The sequence below is a fragment of the Cucurbita pepo genome, chromosome LG14 (genome assembly GCF_002806865.2).
Source record: "Cucurbita pepo subsp. pepo cultivar mu-cu-16 chromosome LG14, ASM280686v2, whole genome shotgun sequence".
In the NCBI taxonomy this organism is placed as follows: domain Eukaryota; kingdom Viridiplantae; phylum Streptophyta; class Magnoliopsida; order Cucurbitales; family Cucurbitaceae; genus Cucurbita; species Cucurbita pepo.
Window position 1 is genome coordinate 4,007,961 of NC_036651.1, and position 15,085 is coordinate 4,023,045.

The following is a 15,085-nucleotide window of genomic DNA, read 5'->3' on the forward strand; positions in this document are numbered from 1 at the left end:
ATATATATATATATATATATATATATATATATATAAAAGTTTTAATATTAAAAAATAATTTTTTTTAGTATTAAAGAGTGGAATTAAACATTTCTTATAGTGTGTGAAAATGTCTTTCTAACATACGCGTTTTTAAATGGTGAGGGTGACGATGATATGTAAGCGACCAAAACAGACAATATCTACTAATGATGAGTTTGAACTGTTATAAATGATATCAAAATCTGTCATCGAATGATGTAAGATATAGGCTGAAGTAGTGCTAGATCCTATGACTAACGATGATATGTAACGAGTCAAAGCAGATAATATTTATGAATAAAACAATAAAACATAAAAAGGAAATTCAAAATGTGAATACTTCATTTATTTAAAAATTGTAAAATGTTTATTATTAATTTAAATATATATATATATATATATATATATATATATATTGTTTATTTTTGAATTATTTATTAAATCAATATTTTATCTATAAAATTTAGACATTGAACGTTAATTAAGCTTTATTTAAATTTTGTAATAAAATAAAGATTAAATTAAAAGTTTAATATTACTAATGTTTATATTTCAAATTAAAACATTTTTTATAGTTATTTTCAAATCAACATTTGAAACTCAAATATGAACGAGGAAAAAAAAAAAAAAAACTTTAGTCAAATTTTAAAAAATAAAATAAAAATGTTTGACGTTAAAGTTTTAATTCAATGGTTTTATTTTTTTAAAATATATATTAGAAGTTAAATTCTTCTTTGATTATAACTTTTATATTTATTGTATTTTTTTACTATAAACTTTGAATTTATTCTTTTTCATTATTTAAATTCAATCTTATATATATTTTAACTAATTGAGTTATGCTTAAATTGATTAAAGTTATTCACGTGATATAGACTATCAAATTCAAATTATAAAAGTTAGGTTGGGTTAGATTTGTTCGGTCTGGATTGAGTTGAATTTTTGAAAAACTAAAAATTCAGATAGCGGGCTAATGTTTTTTTTTTATTTTTTTTTTAACCCAACCGACTTAAAAATAGAGTTACAATCTAACCCAACCCAACCCTAACCTAGTTACAAAAATGGAATATTTAACTTATGTAACCGATGCTGGAGATCGGTTGTGACTTGGCATAAAGAGGATTGTTGAGATCATCCACTCGAAAACATCGAATCAACTTAGATTTCATGAATTTTGTACAAGATTGTATTAGTTTCTTGTTCTTGCTTCTATGCTTTCATTTCATTCATGTCATGTCAAGCGGTTTATAAAAATATTTAATAGCCTTGATAATTTATATGGACACCATTTTAGTTGCCATTTTATCGTAATGAATATAGTTTGAATATTAGATAAAATCATTAATGAATGATCATCTACTTGATTTTGATATTAGATTACGTATTTCTCGCTTATCAGAATTTTCACAGACCAACACGAGTGCTTTAAGCATGTTTTTTTCCTCACTCACATGTTACTTAACGTAGGATTGCTCCAATTAAAACACATTTAATTTTGAAATTCTTATAATTGAGCGGTTGAAAAGGAAGGTGCTTTAGATTTTTAAGCCTTTTTTATCCATCTATCGTCAAAATTACTTTCATTTGAACGTGATTTCGGTTAATTCATGTACTTCTCTTTTATTCAGATATTATACTTTTGTTTATTTACCTATGGAAGATATCTCTTGTACATTCATGAATTTATGATGGATAACCAACAAAGTTAGCTCGATTTCAAACGAACCGGAATTCTTTAATAGATGTTGCAAATGTAGAGTGTATATTTCTCACAATAATGACAAGGAGATTTTGACCATATAAATGATTGAACGGACAGATATTTATGCCGTTCTTTATACGTTTAAACTTTCTCATTCCAACATAAATGCAGATAGCTGCAAAAGCTTAAACAAGGATCGTTTCAAATATTGAGGATCTTTGAGAGGAGGTTCACATCGACTAATTAAGAGTGAAATCATGTGTATATAAATAAGAAATACTATATCTATTGGTACGAGACATTTTTTCAGAAAACAAAAGTTTAAAAACTTATACTCAAAAGTAAAATATATCATACAATCGTGGAAGATCGGAGGAGGGTCTCGTGGCATGAGTATGAATGCGGGAAGGTAAATGGGCTCAAATTCAAAGAATATTGGGCCGAAGGGAGGGAGAGGGAGACTATGATCAATAGTTTTTAACTTTTATTTTGTTTCATTCATGTTAAATAAAATGGTACCATTGTTTATATAATGAAGTGATAGTTTGGCCATTTATACCAATGAGTCGTATGTCGAGATATCTTAATTTCCTCCGATCCCTATTCTTTACACCGAGATATATCCTCAATACAAGCACGTTACGTTTTCTGTCTGACGTAAGGTTGTGTTTATAAAATTGGTAAAAACTATCTTGAAAAGCTATTGAAATTTCAATTTTCCATCTAAATTATGACTTATTTTGTGATATCCCACATTGGTTGGGGAGGAAAACGAAACCCGCTTTGTAATGTTGTGGAAATCTTTCTCTAGCATACGTGTTTTAAAGCCTTGAGAGGAAGCTCAAAGAGGACAATATCTACTAGTAGTGGGCCTGGATTGTTACAAATGGTACTAGAGTCAAACACCGAGTAATGTGTCAGCAAGGAGGTTGTTCCCCAAAGGGGATATCACAGTCCACCCCCTTTCTAGGCCCTGAAAGGGGGTGGACTGTGATATCCAACATTGGTTGAGAGGAGAACGAAATACCCTTAAGGGTGTTTGTCAACTTCTCCCTACCAATAGTTATATATTGTGAGCCGTTGTTGTTACTTTCTTGCTTGCATATATAACACCTCTTTCGAAAATCTCTCTTTGCCCTCGTTTTCTAAAACCTTCTTCTTAAACCGAGGCCAGAGGCTCGAGCATACGTCACTTGGCCGTAGGCAATGTAAGAACGAATTGACTTAGCTCACTTGTTGCTGGAAAGTGAGTATCAAAAGTGCGATTGTGACCAGAGAAGACAATATCTGCTAGCAGTGGACCTGGGCCGTGAATAGTTTATCATCCCTAGTATACGAAATTAAACCTAAACAAAAACAAAAAACACACCATTGTAACTTTGGTCGACCTAGTTAGCCATAACGTCATTTGACCCTACTTAATCGCCTAGAAAAAGAAGACAAAAGCTAAGATAGATATGAGAAATGGGTAAAGAAATGGACCATGGGCATGTCTCCTTTGGGGAAGGGCACAAAGGGGGAATAGAGTAACGTGAGGATCATAGACATTGTCACCTCCAAAACCCAAATGGCCCTTCCAATTCCTTCTCTTCGTGGGGCTATCCCTTCACATGCCCTAATAACTCCCTTCTACTACAAAACCACGTGCTTTGGGTAATGCTTTTCTTTTCTTTCTCCCACACAAAACACCAAAACTTCTCCTAAATAACTCAACCAAAACACAAAGAAAACAAGAACATTATAACCATATTTGCATTATAACCTCACCAAACTTTTATGACACACAAATTTGTTGTCCCCTTTACAAAATTTTCCCTTTTGCCTTTGTTCTCGAGCTATCTTTTCACGTCGTAATTGATTTCCCGTTCAGATTCACTTGCAATGTTATAAAGCGTTTCAAATTTTATAATCAACCGTCTTGTCATAAACTAGTTTAAAATTATTGTAATTGTTCGAAAAGACTATCATATATGTACCTAATCATTTTGTATGTTATGTTAGATACTGTTGAGGATTATTGGGAGAGTCCCACGTTCGTTAATTTAGGGAATGATCATGGGTTTATAAGCGGGGAATACTATCTCCATTGGTATGAGGCCTTCTGTGGAAGTCCAAAGCAAAGCCATGAGAGCTTATACTCAAAGTGGACAATATCATACCATTGTGGAGAGTCATGATTTCTAACATGGTTAAGTTTAGGGCTCACCCTAAACTTAACCATGTCAATAGAGCCCTAAACTTAACAATAGAATCCTCAAATATCAAATAAAGAATTGTGAGTCGAAGGTGTAGTCAAAAGTGACTAAGTGATTAAAGTGTCGAACAAAGGGTGTACTTTGTTCGAGGGGAGGATTGTTGAGGATTATAGTGTACTAGTTTATAAGTGGACAATATCTACTAGCAGTGGGCTTAGAGTTGACTATCTAATATGTATTAAAGAACACTCAAATTTGCATCTAAATATTATCGGGAGATAGTTATTTTACTTTTATTTTCGATTTTTTAAAATATAACATGCATTGAAAAAAAACGAAAATTGGTGGGTAGGGGCTGGGGGGCTCCCTCCGTTTGTCTCCCATGCAGAGGGCCTCGAGACGACTTTCATTTAATGATAATTAAAACAATATTCATTTTGCTAAATATATAGTCCGTAACACTTCATACTCAAGATTCGAATTAGTATTCAAAATCTTAATTAAGAACTTAATACTAAGTTTATGAATATACAAATATAATAATTTCGTTAAATCTTTAACTTTTAATTAAGAAATATTTAAGTCATGTGAGTATATATATTTGTAGGAAAGAAGAAACAAGGCCTAATGGAGAGGTTTTAAGAATTGTCATAAATGACCGACAATCAACGCGATGCTGCTTCTCCCATGGCTTCTCTCTCTCTCTCTTCCTTTCTACACCTTTGCCAAGATTTCATGTCGGTACGGGTCCTATATACTCTCTTTCTATATATTTCAACTTAACCTAAGTTTTGATATCGTAACAACTCGTGTCTAGAATTATTTAGTATCGTGAAAACTTTTCTCACAAACTAGTACATACCCTTTTCACGTTCTTATAAAAAATGTTTCGTTCTCCTCTTCAACTAATGTGAGATCTCACAATCCACCTCTCTTGAGAGCCTAACGTCCTCGTTGGCACACCATTTGATATATTGTTATGATACCATCTGTAACACTCCAAGTCCACCACCAGTAAATATTGTCATTTTTGGACTTTCCCTTCTGGGCTTCTCTCAAGACATTAAAATGTGTCTACTAAGGAGAAGTTTCCCCTCTCCAACAAATGTTGAATCTTGCAGGACAAATTCACAAGAGATCACTCAAGCATAGAATTACTCACAATAAAACATGCTTAACTTTAGAGTTTCTATGACTGAGTTTTTAACTTTAGAGTTTCTATGACTGAGTTTTTGAAAAGATACGTATACCTTCAATTCTTTTAAGCTTTTCTTAGTTATCATCTACCCGAGATCGGATATCGGGTATCAGGTATATAATGAGAATGTATTAAATGGAGTGTCGGTTGAATGATAGGGTGAATTCTAATTTTAGATGAAGGGAGTATAAATTATATGGGAGGCAAAGTGGGGTGGTGGGTTATATTAATTTTATATACATCAATACTTAGGAAAGAAAGAAAATAGATGTGCTGAGGTGTTTCCTTGGTGACAGGGAAAGAGCATATGCTTTTCCACGTGTCATTCCTTAACAAACATGTCTATAAATACCTTATGTTGTGTCTCCAATGGACATCCTCACTACTCTTTAAACATTCACATTCACATTCCTCACAAAGGAGAACAAGAAACAAGCATGGGGATGTTGTCTAGAAAAGCTACGTGCAACTCCCATGGTCAAGATTCCTCCTACTTCTTAGGTTGGGAAGAATACGAGAAGAATCCATACGACGAGATTCGAAACCCTAACGGAATTATCCAAATGGGACTCGCAGAAAATCAGGTCAGATACTGTTCCGTTCCGTTCTTAAAATGTGAGATCTCACACTCCATCTTATTTTGGGGCCCTGTGTCCTTGTCACTCTGTTACCCTCTCCAATCGACATGAGATCTTAATTAATGATTTTTTATTGTATATTTTGATGATATAGTTATGCTTCGACCTAGTGGAGAGGTGGCTCGAGGAGAACCCAGATGGAGCGGGTTTTAAAAGAGATGGCAAATCCATTTTTAAAGAACTTGCTCTATTTCAAGACTACAATGGCTTGCCAGCATTCAAAAAGGTACGTTTTTTATTATCTGCCTAACCCTAAACTCATCATCATGACATGTTTTTTGGAGCTAATTTAATGTTTCATATAGGCATTGGCGGAGTTCATGTCGGAAATTAGAGACAACAAAGTAACGTTCGATCCCGACCACATTGTTCTCACGGCTGGTGCCACCTCGGCTAACGAGACTCTTATGTTCTGCTTGGCTGAACCAGGCGACGCCTTCCTTCTACCTACCCCATACTATCCTGGGTACGTGTAAAAACCTGTTTGTCTTATTATGAAATTTGATTTAAGATAGAAAGATACTCATGTAATATATTTTATTGTATACGGTCGTGAAATATATTTTATATAGCTGTTATATGATTATTCAATTTCATTTTTGTTTCTCATTCTTGACGTGACTTAATACAGATTTGATAGAGATTTGAAATGGAGAACCGGGATAGAGATCGTGCCGATCCAATGCTCGAGCTCGAATGGCTTCAAAATCACAAAGCCAGCATTGTTAGAAGCCTACCAAAGCGCCCAAAATCGCAACCTTAAGGTTAAAGGAGTGCTCGTCACGAACCCATCAAACCCATTAGGAACCACAATCAGCACTCAAGAACTCAACCTTCTACTCCAATTCATTGCATCAAAAAACCTTCACTTAATCAGCGACGAGATTTATTCAGGCACTGTTTTTCAAACCCCAGCCTTTGTAAGTGTCATGGAAATCCTCAACCAAAATTACAAACACAATGACCAAATCCGAAAACAAGTTCATATCGTTTATAGCCTTTCGAAAGATCTCGGCTTGCCGGGGTTTCGAGTCGGAGCTGTGTATTCAAATGACGAGGTAGTAGTAGCTGCTGCGACGAAAATGTCGAGCTTCGGTTTGGTTTCGTCGCAAACGCAGTATCTTTTATCGGTGATGTTGTCCGACGAGACGTTTAGGAGGAAGTACATAAGGGAGAATCAAATGAGGCTGAAGAAAAGACAGAGAATGCTGGTGGATGGGCTGGAAAAGGCTGGGATTAAGTGCCATAAAGGGAATGCAGGGCTATTTTCTTGGGTGGATATGAGGCATTTGTTGGGAGCTAATACCTTTGAGGCAGAAATGGAGCTTTGGAGCAAGATTGTGTTCGAGGTGCGCTTGAACGTGTCGCCCGGTCAATCGTGCCATTGCTCCGAACCCGGTTGGTTTCGTGTTTGTTTTGCCAACATGTCTGAGGCTACTTTGGATCTCGCAATGAAGAGATTCAAGGCTTTCGTGGTTGACTCCACTACTATTAAGCTAAATTCTACTCGGATTCGATCACGGAATACTAATTCTACTTTAAACCAACTCGACACGAAGAGGAAGTCGGTGGCTAAATGGGTTTTTCGGTTATCGGTTCATGATCGCACTAGCGAATCACGTGATCGATAGCTTGGTGCAAACATATTTTACCCATTTAATTTCTTCACCTCTTTGTGTTTTTTCCTTATTTGTGAGAGAGAAATTTGAATCTCTCTTTAAAAAAAATTGTTCGTGCACTCAATCCATATGGATTAGTAGTGTCATCTGTAATTCATCTCAATTTCAATATTAAACATACATTATCTTACTCTACTTTTCTTATATCAAGCTTATTTGAACTACAAATATAATTATATCGACATTTCATAATGAATTCGAGGTTGAAATCTTAACCATTCATCAAAAGGGTAGCTGTTAGGAATCACGATCTTCCACAGCCATATGATATTATCTACTTTAAACATAAACTCTCATGACTTTACTTTTGGCTTTCTCAAAATGCCTCATACGAATAGAGATGTATTCATTGCTTATTAACCCTTTAATTAATCAACATGGAACTCCTGTTTCAATAATCCTAAACAACAGCCAGTTTCTATATTGTTTAAGCTACACGATGAACGATGAATGAGAGTAGGAGTATAAGATTTGAAGTGTGAACATGTATCCCGTTGAGAGTGGAAAAGGGTAGGGTTTCGGAGAAATTAAGGGTAAAGTTAATAAATAACAAAGCATGCATGGTCGGTTTATGTTACGTCAAACCCAACGAAAGCATGTTTTTTGTTAAGTGGCCTCGTGTGTTGTCGCCGGCAGTATGAAAACAATGGCATTTGCTTGTGGATCCCGAGAGCTCTCCACTTTCCACCAACTTGGGTGTGGTGCTAGAGAGTTCTTCACTTAGCTTCATTCACAACCAACCCAACCCAACCTAACTTTGTTTAATCTAGATTTGATTAATAGTCTATACATGTTGATAGAAGAAACTCGAAAAAATGAGCGGAGTAAAAGGAGTTTGTGAGCGATCAGATGAGTTGAGATAAGAAGAGACTTTAGATAATAATTTAATATCGAGCTCTATCCAAACATCAAGATGAATTTTGAAAAGGACGAGCATGATGGAGCTCTAACAAATTTAATTATCGACGAGTTTTGACCCAAACATCGAGACGAACTTTGGGTTTCTAACCCTCCAAAGATTCAATAGGTCGATCAAAAGTGATATGTGGAAATCACTACAAGAGGAGTAAGATTCGGATTACCTTGTTGATCGAATATCTCAAGGCAAGAACATTGTTTGAGATTCGAATTACTCCACAAGCAAGATCGATCATGTCTAGCTTGAATGATTCTTGTTGATCAAATATTTCAATGCAAGAACACTTGTTTGAGATTCGAATCACTTCACAAGCAAGATTGATCATGCCAAGCTTGAATGATTCTACATGCAACCTAAACTTAGCCATATGTTAATGCTCTTTTTTTTACTGCATTCTCCAAGTCTACTTACAAATACAAGCTCTATATAGCCTCAAAATGAAACTATTAAAGGCATTACAAGAGTGGTAACATTCATATTTTAGGTTCATAATTAACCATGATGTAAATTTAACATAAAAGTAAATAAAATGTCGTAACATACATTAATGAAATACAATAACTCTAAATTACTCTAAATTGTAATCCATTCAAAATTTATAACAATAAAACTTCATTCTTATTCAATGTGGCATGAATTGAAATATCTTTCGATAATTTCAACAGTATTTTCTTCACATCTTCATTGAAGTATATTGTATGATTGATGTCTTTTGGTTCATATCAAAAAGCTTCAAGACGAAGTGATTTCTCCCGATTGTCATTTTAGACATTGTGAGAGACGTTGCTTTTCTTGAAGAGATTCGTATCATCGAACTAAACAAATTTTCTTCGAACCACCAACCTTGTATGCCCCATATACTCTTTGGTTGCTGTATTGTCTTCAAAAGAATGCCCATGTGAGCATGTCAACTCAACACGCTCTCTTTTATCTGTGTAATCTTCTTGCTCTTCTTCTTCTTCTTCCATCTCCCATGCTGCTTGAATCCAAGCTTTCATTTAGGCCCCCCCTTCCTTTTGGCCCCATTCATTGACTCTCGTTCTTTACTCTTCTCTCCCTTTTGGTTTCAGGTCATTTCGAGTCATCAATATCAATACGGTCATTTTGTTTGGAGGGTCTACAAAAGGTTTTAAAGCTCAACTTGCTTTTGTTTTGTTTTGGCGTCTTCTTTGTGGGATGATGTCAGATGATGATCATGTTTTTGTGATGTTTGGGTAAAATAGAAGTATATAAATTGTAACGACTCTAAATTTCCACACATCTAAAATCGTCATTAACGTCTCATGCTTATTTCTGATGTAGAATATACTCTAAGAATGCTCATCTTTATTAGCGGAAAAATTTAAAACTTCAGAATACGTTAAAACATTAGAAAACACTGCCGGACTTACGTGTTTCAAATTAAATAATTAAAATAAATGAAATGCAAACACCCTGTCCTAACCAAGACTAGGAATTTTAAATATGCAACTAACCTATGCACGCGCCACAATCTCTGATCACGATGCCACCTGAAAAACAATATGGCACACGACCTGAGTAAGTAACTCCACTATAGGGGTCATGTATTTAATGCAAACACATGCAATCATGAATTATGGGCCTATCTCTACTCATCTTAAGGGTGGCCTCGAGTCTCAGACAAATTAGCTGTGTAGTACTTCCCTACACACGACTCACACGTGCGAGTGTGAATCCCATAGTGTCATACGTCTCATGAACACCCTCATCTGTGTGCATTAGCACCTGTGCGCATTCACGTTCATCATACGGTGCGCGTCCGCACTCATCATCTCTAGGGGTAGTAGCTCTATGCTTATCAACATACAATATGCATGATGTCCCTCTAAGTCCAATTATACATCTCTTCTGTCACAACCCTCTAGTCTCATCTCTTGGTTACACTATGTAACACGTGCTCGTGGATATGTACATTAATATCATTTTCATACTCTTNATTAAATAATTAAAATAAATGAAATGCAAACACCCTGTCCTAACCAAGACTAGGAATTTTAAATATGCAACTAACCTATGCACGCGCCACAATCTCTGATCACGATGCCACCTGAAAAACAATATGGCACACGACCTGAGTAAGTAACTCCACTATAGGGGTCATGTATTTAATGCAAACACATGCAATCATGAATTATGGGCCTATCTCTACTCATCTTAAGGGTGGCCTCGAGTCTCAGACAAATTAGCTGTGTAGTACTTCCCTACACACGACTCACACGTGCGAGTGTGAATCCCATAGTGTCATACGTCTCATGAACACCCTCATCTGTGTGCATTAGCACCTGTGCGCATTCACGTTCATCATACGGTGCGCGTCCGCACTCATCATCTCTAGGGGTAGTAGCTCTATGCTTATCAACATACAATATGCATGATGTCCCTCTAAGTCCAATTATACATCTCTTCTGTCACAACCCTCTAGTCTCATCTCTTGGTTACACTATGTAACACGTGCTCGTGGATATGTACATTAATATCATTTTCATACTCTTAGGGTTGTGTCCTATGTTGATCTAACGACATGATGCAATATGGCAAACAACATCATAAGGCATGTTCAACATGGAAAACATCATCATGTTAATAACATCATCATGCATACATCATACTCATCATACATCACAACACAACGTGATACTCATACATCATCATAATTCAAATAATCTTTAGTCTATCCCATAGTAAGGTCACTTACTTGGTTGGCCTTAGCTGGAGTACTTCCTAATTTAATTAACGTAAACTCACGTTCCTCGAGAGTTACTTTAAATGTTGTCAGACTTCTCCCACTATGTTTATCTCCTCTGTTATATTTTGGTTCAGTTTCCAATCACGCGTNATAGTGTCATACGTCTCATGAACACCCTCATCTGTGTGCATTAGCACCTGTGCGCATTCACGTTCATCATACGGTGCGCGTCCGCACTCATCATCTCTAGGGGTAGTAGCTCTATGCTTATCAACATACAATATGCATGATGTCCCTCTAAGTCCAATTATACATCTCTTCTGTCACAACCCTCTAGTCTCATCTCTTGGTTACACTATGTAACACGTGCTCGTGGATATGTACATTAATATCATTTTCATACTCTTAGGGTTGTGTCCTATGTTGATCTAACGACATGATGCAATATGGCAAACAACATCATAAGGCATGTTCAACATGGAAAACATCATCATGTTAATAACATCATCATGCATACATCATACTCATCATACATCACAACACAACGTGATACTCATACATCATCATAATTCAAATAATCTTTAGTCTATCCCATAGTAAGGTCACTTACTTGGTTGGCCTTAGCTGGAGTACTTCCTAATTTAATTAACGTAAACTCACGTTCCTCGAGAGTTACTTTAAATGTTGTCAGACTTCTCCCACTATGTTTATCTCCTCTGTTATATTTTGGTTCAGTTTCCAATCACGCGTCAGTTTAACTCTTTTGAGCAATTTAATTACCTGAGTTATTTCCAATCTTCTATTAGAAGATTTTGTATTGGTCGTATTGTTTCTAAATCTTTCTCGTGTATTTTTTTTTTAATCTCTTTGATTTGGAATCTCCCTATTTCTCTCTTTCTTTTTTTTCTTTCCCTCTTTTCATTATTTGATATGTTTTCCCAATCTTCCTTTCTTTCTATCTTTGTATTTCTTTTCTCTTGCCAAATTTTAATACACTTTTATTAAAATATCATAATTTCTAACTCAGATCTAAATAATTGAACAGATTAATATCATTCCATAAAACAAAAAAGAAAAAGGTAAATCTAACTACTAATCTTTTAAAATGACATCTCTTCCATTATTTGCCTAACCATCACTCCATTATCTGTCTTTCTTCTCCCCAGAAAATCTTTTCTTTCTTTTTCTGTTTTGCTTGAATTATTGATGCCCATGAAAAGAGTATTTTAGGGTAGAGAGATTAAAGGAGGGGTGATCAGTTTTTTTTTTTTTTTTTTTTTTTTTTTTTTTTTTTTTTTTTTTTTNTACTATTATTATTATTATAGTATATATAACCTAACGGGGAGTTACATAAATAAAGCGAAACTACATTCATTGATGAACATATTTTGTGATGTTCGAATAAAATAGAAGTATATGAACGAAGCTAGACCACATTCAAATAAGAGCCACGAAATCAGAGCATTTGTGTTACATTTTCCATTCTTCAAGCTACCTAAAAGTTCGAGTAAAAAAAAAAAAAAAAAAAAAAAAAAAAAANTCCTTATTTGAATTGGACTTTCGTATTTGGAATTGGGCTGAAGCAATAATGGAGCTCATGGGCTTATTGGGCCATTGCTCATGGGCTTATTGGGCCATTTGGACAAGTTATATAACTGAGTGAACTGGTATACCTAGTCACCTGTCACGAATGGAGTTGAGAATGTCTGTTTAAGTACAGAAGGAGGGATGGAGTGGAGAAAAATTCTTATTTGTTAGCTAAACGGGACCGAGGACGAAACCGAACCGCCCTGCTAACTTATATATGTGTTGTAGCATATTATACTCAAATATTATAATTTCAACATTATATTAGAAATTATATCGACTTAAAAAATTCATTCTAAAATTAAAATATATAGAAAGACTGAAATTTTTTTCGTAAGGTACCCGATCTCAGCAAATTCCCTACGAAAAATCCACGCATTGATCACCGTAAAAATAAATTCCTACTCTTAAGGACAGTTTGGATTAGAGCGAATTTCGACTTTTCCTCCGTAACTCTCTTAAGAACCCTAAACTTTTTTTTTTTTTTTTTCTCATCATTAGACTTCTATTCTAATCGGGAATAATTCAAACCCCTAGTTAGGCAAGGAGGGTCAAAATGACGGATTTACTCTCTCGGAGTTGACTTTGACTGATTTTCCCAAATTGTTACTGTTTTATTTTATATTTTTCTTGAGTTCCTAGAATTATTTAAACATTTTTTCTTCGACATAATCTTAAATTTAGTCTCTAAAACCCTCAATAAAATGGTAGAAACTCGACTTTAAAATGAAAAATATAATTTTTTAATTTCTCATCGGAACTCAGGTGTTACACATATGTTATCCAACAAAAAGAGTTCAAGTTAGGATAATAAATAATGTTTGCACTACAACAACTAATCAATAGCTTACAGAAAAAACTCTGTCCTAGATCTTTTATAACAATTTTATCAAAACTATAATGTATTAATATAGCTAAAATATTGTACTGTCTTTAAACGTAAGTATTGCTATATCATTTTCAGTCATAAAATGTAATTTGTGGGCATGCACAATCTCATATTCCTATGAGTTCGAGTACTAACATAACTCAAACTAATATAACTCGAGCGGAAGGTCACTGTACCCAAAATGAAATATCAAATCTTTAATTTCGTAAAACGCAATATATAAAAAGAGACGGTCGTAGCACACACCCAATTGTTTGAAATATATATATGTAATTATGTTAAGTCCATCATGCTTCAAAGATTGTCCAAAGCACACTCCTTTGGGGTTTGAGGGTAACGAGATTTGTCGGTGCAATAGTCATAGATCATGTGATTGGCTTTCACCCATTGGTAGTTCTTGGCTTGCGTAGGGCTTAGTGCCCTGTAGGCAGGCCCTTCCCACCAGTTGTAGGGGTTCGAGGGGCAGCTCGATGGCCCTGGGACAGGGCATCCCTCAATGTCGAAGTCTTTGTAATAAGCATAGAATGGGGCTTTCCTCCAATCAATTTTCTCCAACCCACCTCTTGTGGCCCAGTCGTCAGCTTCCCATAGCGTCGAATACACTCCCATTGGCTGTTGCTTTGGGTATGGGATCCCTTTGGCTTCGTTGTTCTTGTATACCCTTATGGGGATCTCATCCACTCCGAAGCTGCATACAAATTAGAATATATGTATCAACAAAAACCCGATTTCGTGGAATATACATAACATATTAGTCTAAGTCCACCGTTAACCGATATTGTCAATTTTAAAACACGTTTGTTAGAGAAGTTTCCACACCCTTATAAAGAATGCACTCATTCCTCTCTCCAATCGACGTGGGATCTCAAAATCCACCCCTTTCGAGGTACAACGCCCTTGTTGGCATACTGGATACTGGCTGGTGTTTGGCTCTGATACCATTTGTAACAGCTCGCTTATATTATCCTGTTTGGACTTTACTTTTCGGACTTCCCCTAAAAAATTTTAGAACAGTGTGATAGGGAGAGGTTTCCACACCCTTATAAAGAATGTACTCTTTCCTCTCTGCAATTGATGTGGGATCTCACAATCCACCCCTTTGAGGTCCACTGCCCTTGTTGGCATGCTGGATACCGGCTGGTGTTTGGCTCTGATACCATTTGTAACAACCCGCTTTTCGTGCTTCCCCTCAAAATTTTAAAACAGTCAGATAGGGAGAGGTCTCCACGCCCTTCAAGGTCCAATGTCCTCGTTGGCATACCGACCGGTGTTTGGTTCTGATACCATTTGTAACAGCCACCTACACCTAATAGATATTATGCTGTTTTCGCTGTACTTTTGAGGCTTCCCATAAAAATTTTTTTAAATCAATCTAGTAGGGAGAAGTTTTGTAATGACCCAGATCCACGGTAGCAGATATTGTCCTTTTTGGGCTTTCCCTTTCGGGCTTCCCCTCAAAGCTTTAAAACGCGTTTGCTAGGGGAAGGTTTCCACGCCCTGGTGGTTTGTTCTCCTCCCCAACCAATGTGGGACATCACAATTCACCCCCC

At 35.7% G+C, this 15,085-nt stretch overlaps 1 protein-coding gene and 1 pseudogene across 1 annotated transcript; one reads left to right on the forward strand and one right to left on the reverse strand.

Annotated features, from left to right (window-relative positions):
* The first annotated feature begins 5,544 nt into the window (after positions 1-5,544).
* On the forward strand, positions 5,545-7,385 carry LOC111810417 (1-aminocyclopropane-1-carboxylate synthase 9-like). Its single transcript, XM_023697124.1, has 4 exons — positions 5,545-5,700; positions 5,849-5,980; positions 6,060-6,220; positions 6,386-7,385. The coding sequence occupies exons 1-4, from the start codon at positions 5,554-5,556 to the stop codon at positions 7,383-7,385; spliced, it is 1,440 nt and encodes a 479-aa protein (XP_023552892.1). The 5' UTR covers positions 5,545-5,553.
* Positions 7,386-13,708: 6,323 nt separating this feature from the next.
* LOC111810669 overlaps positions 13,709-15,085 on the reverse strand; it is a 2,637-nt pseudogene continuing 1,260 nt past the window's right edge.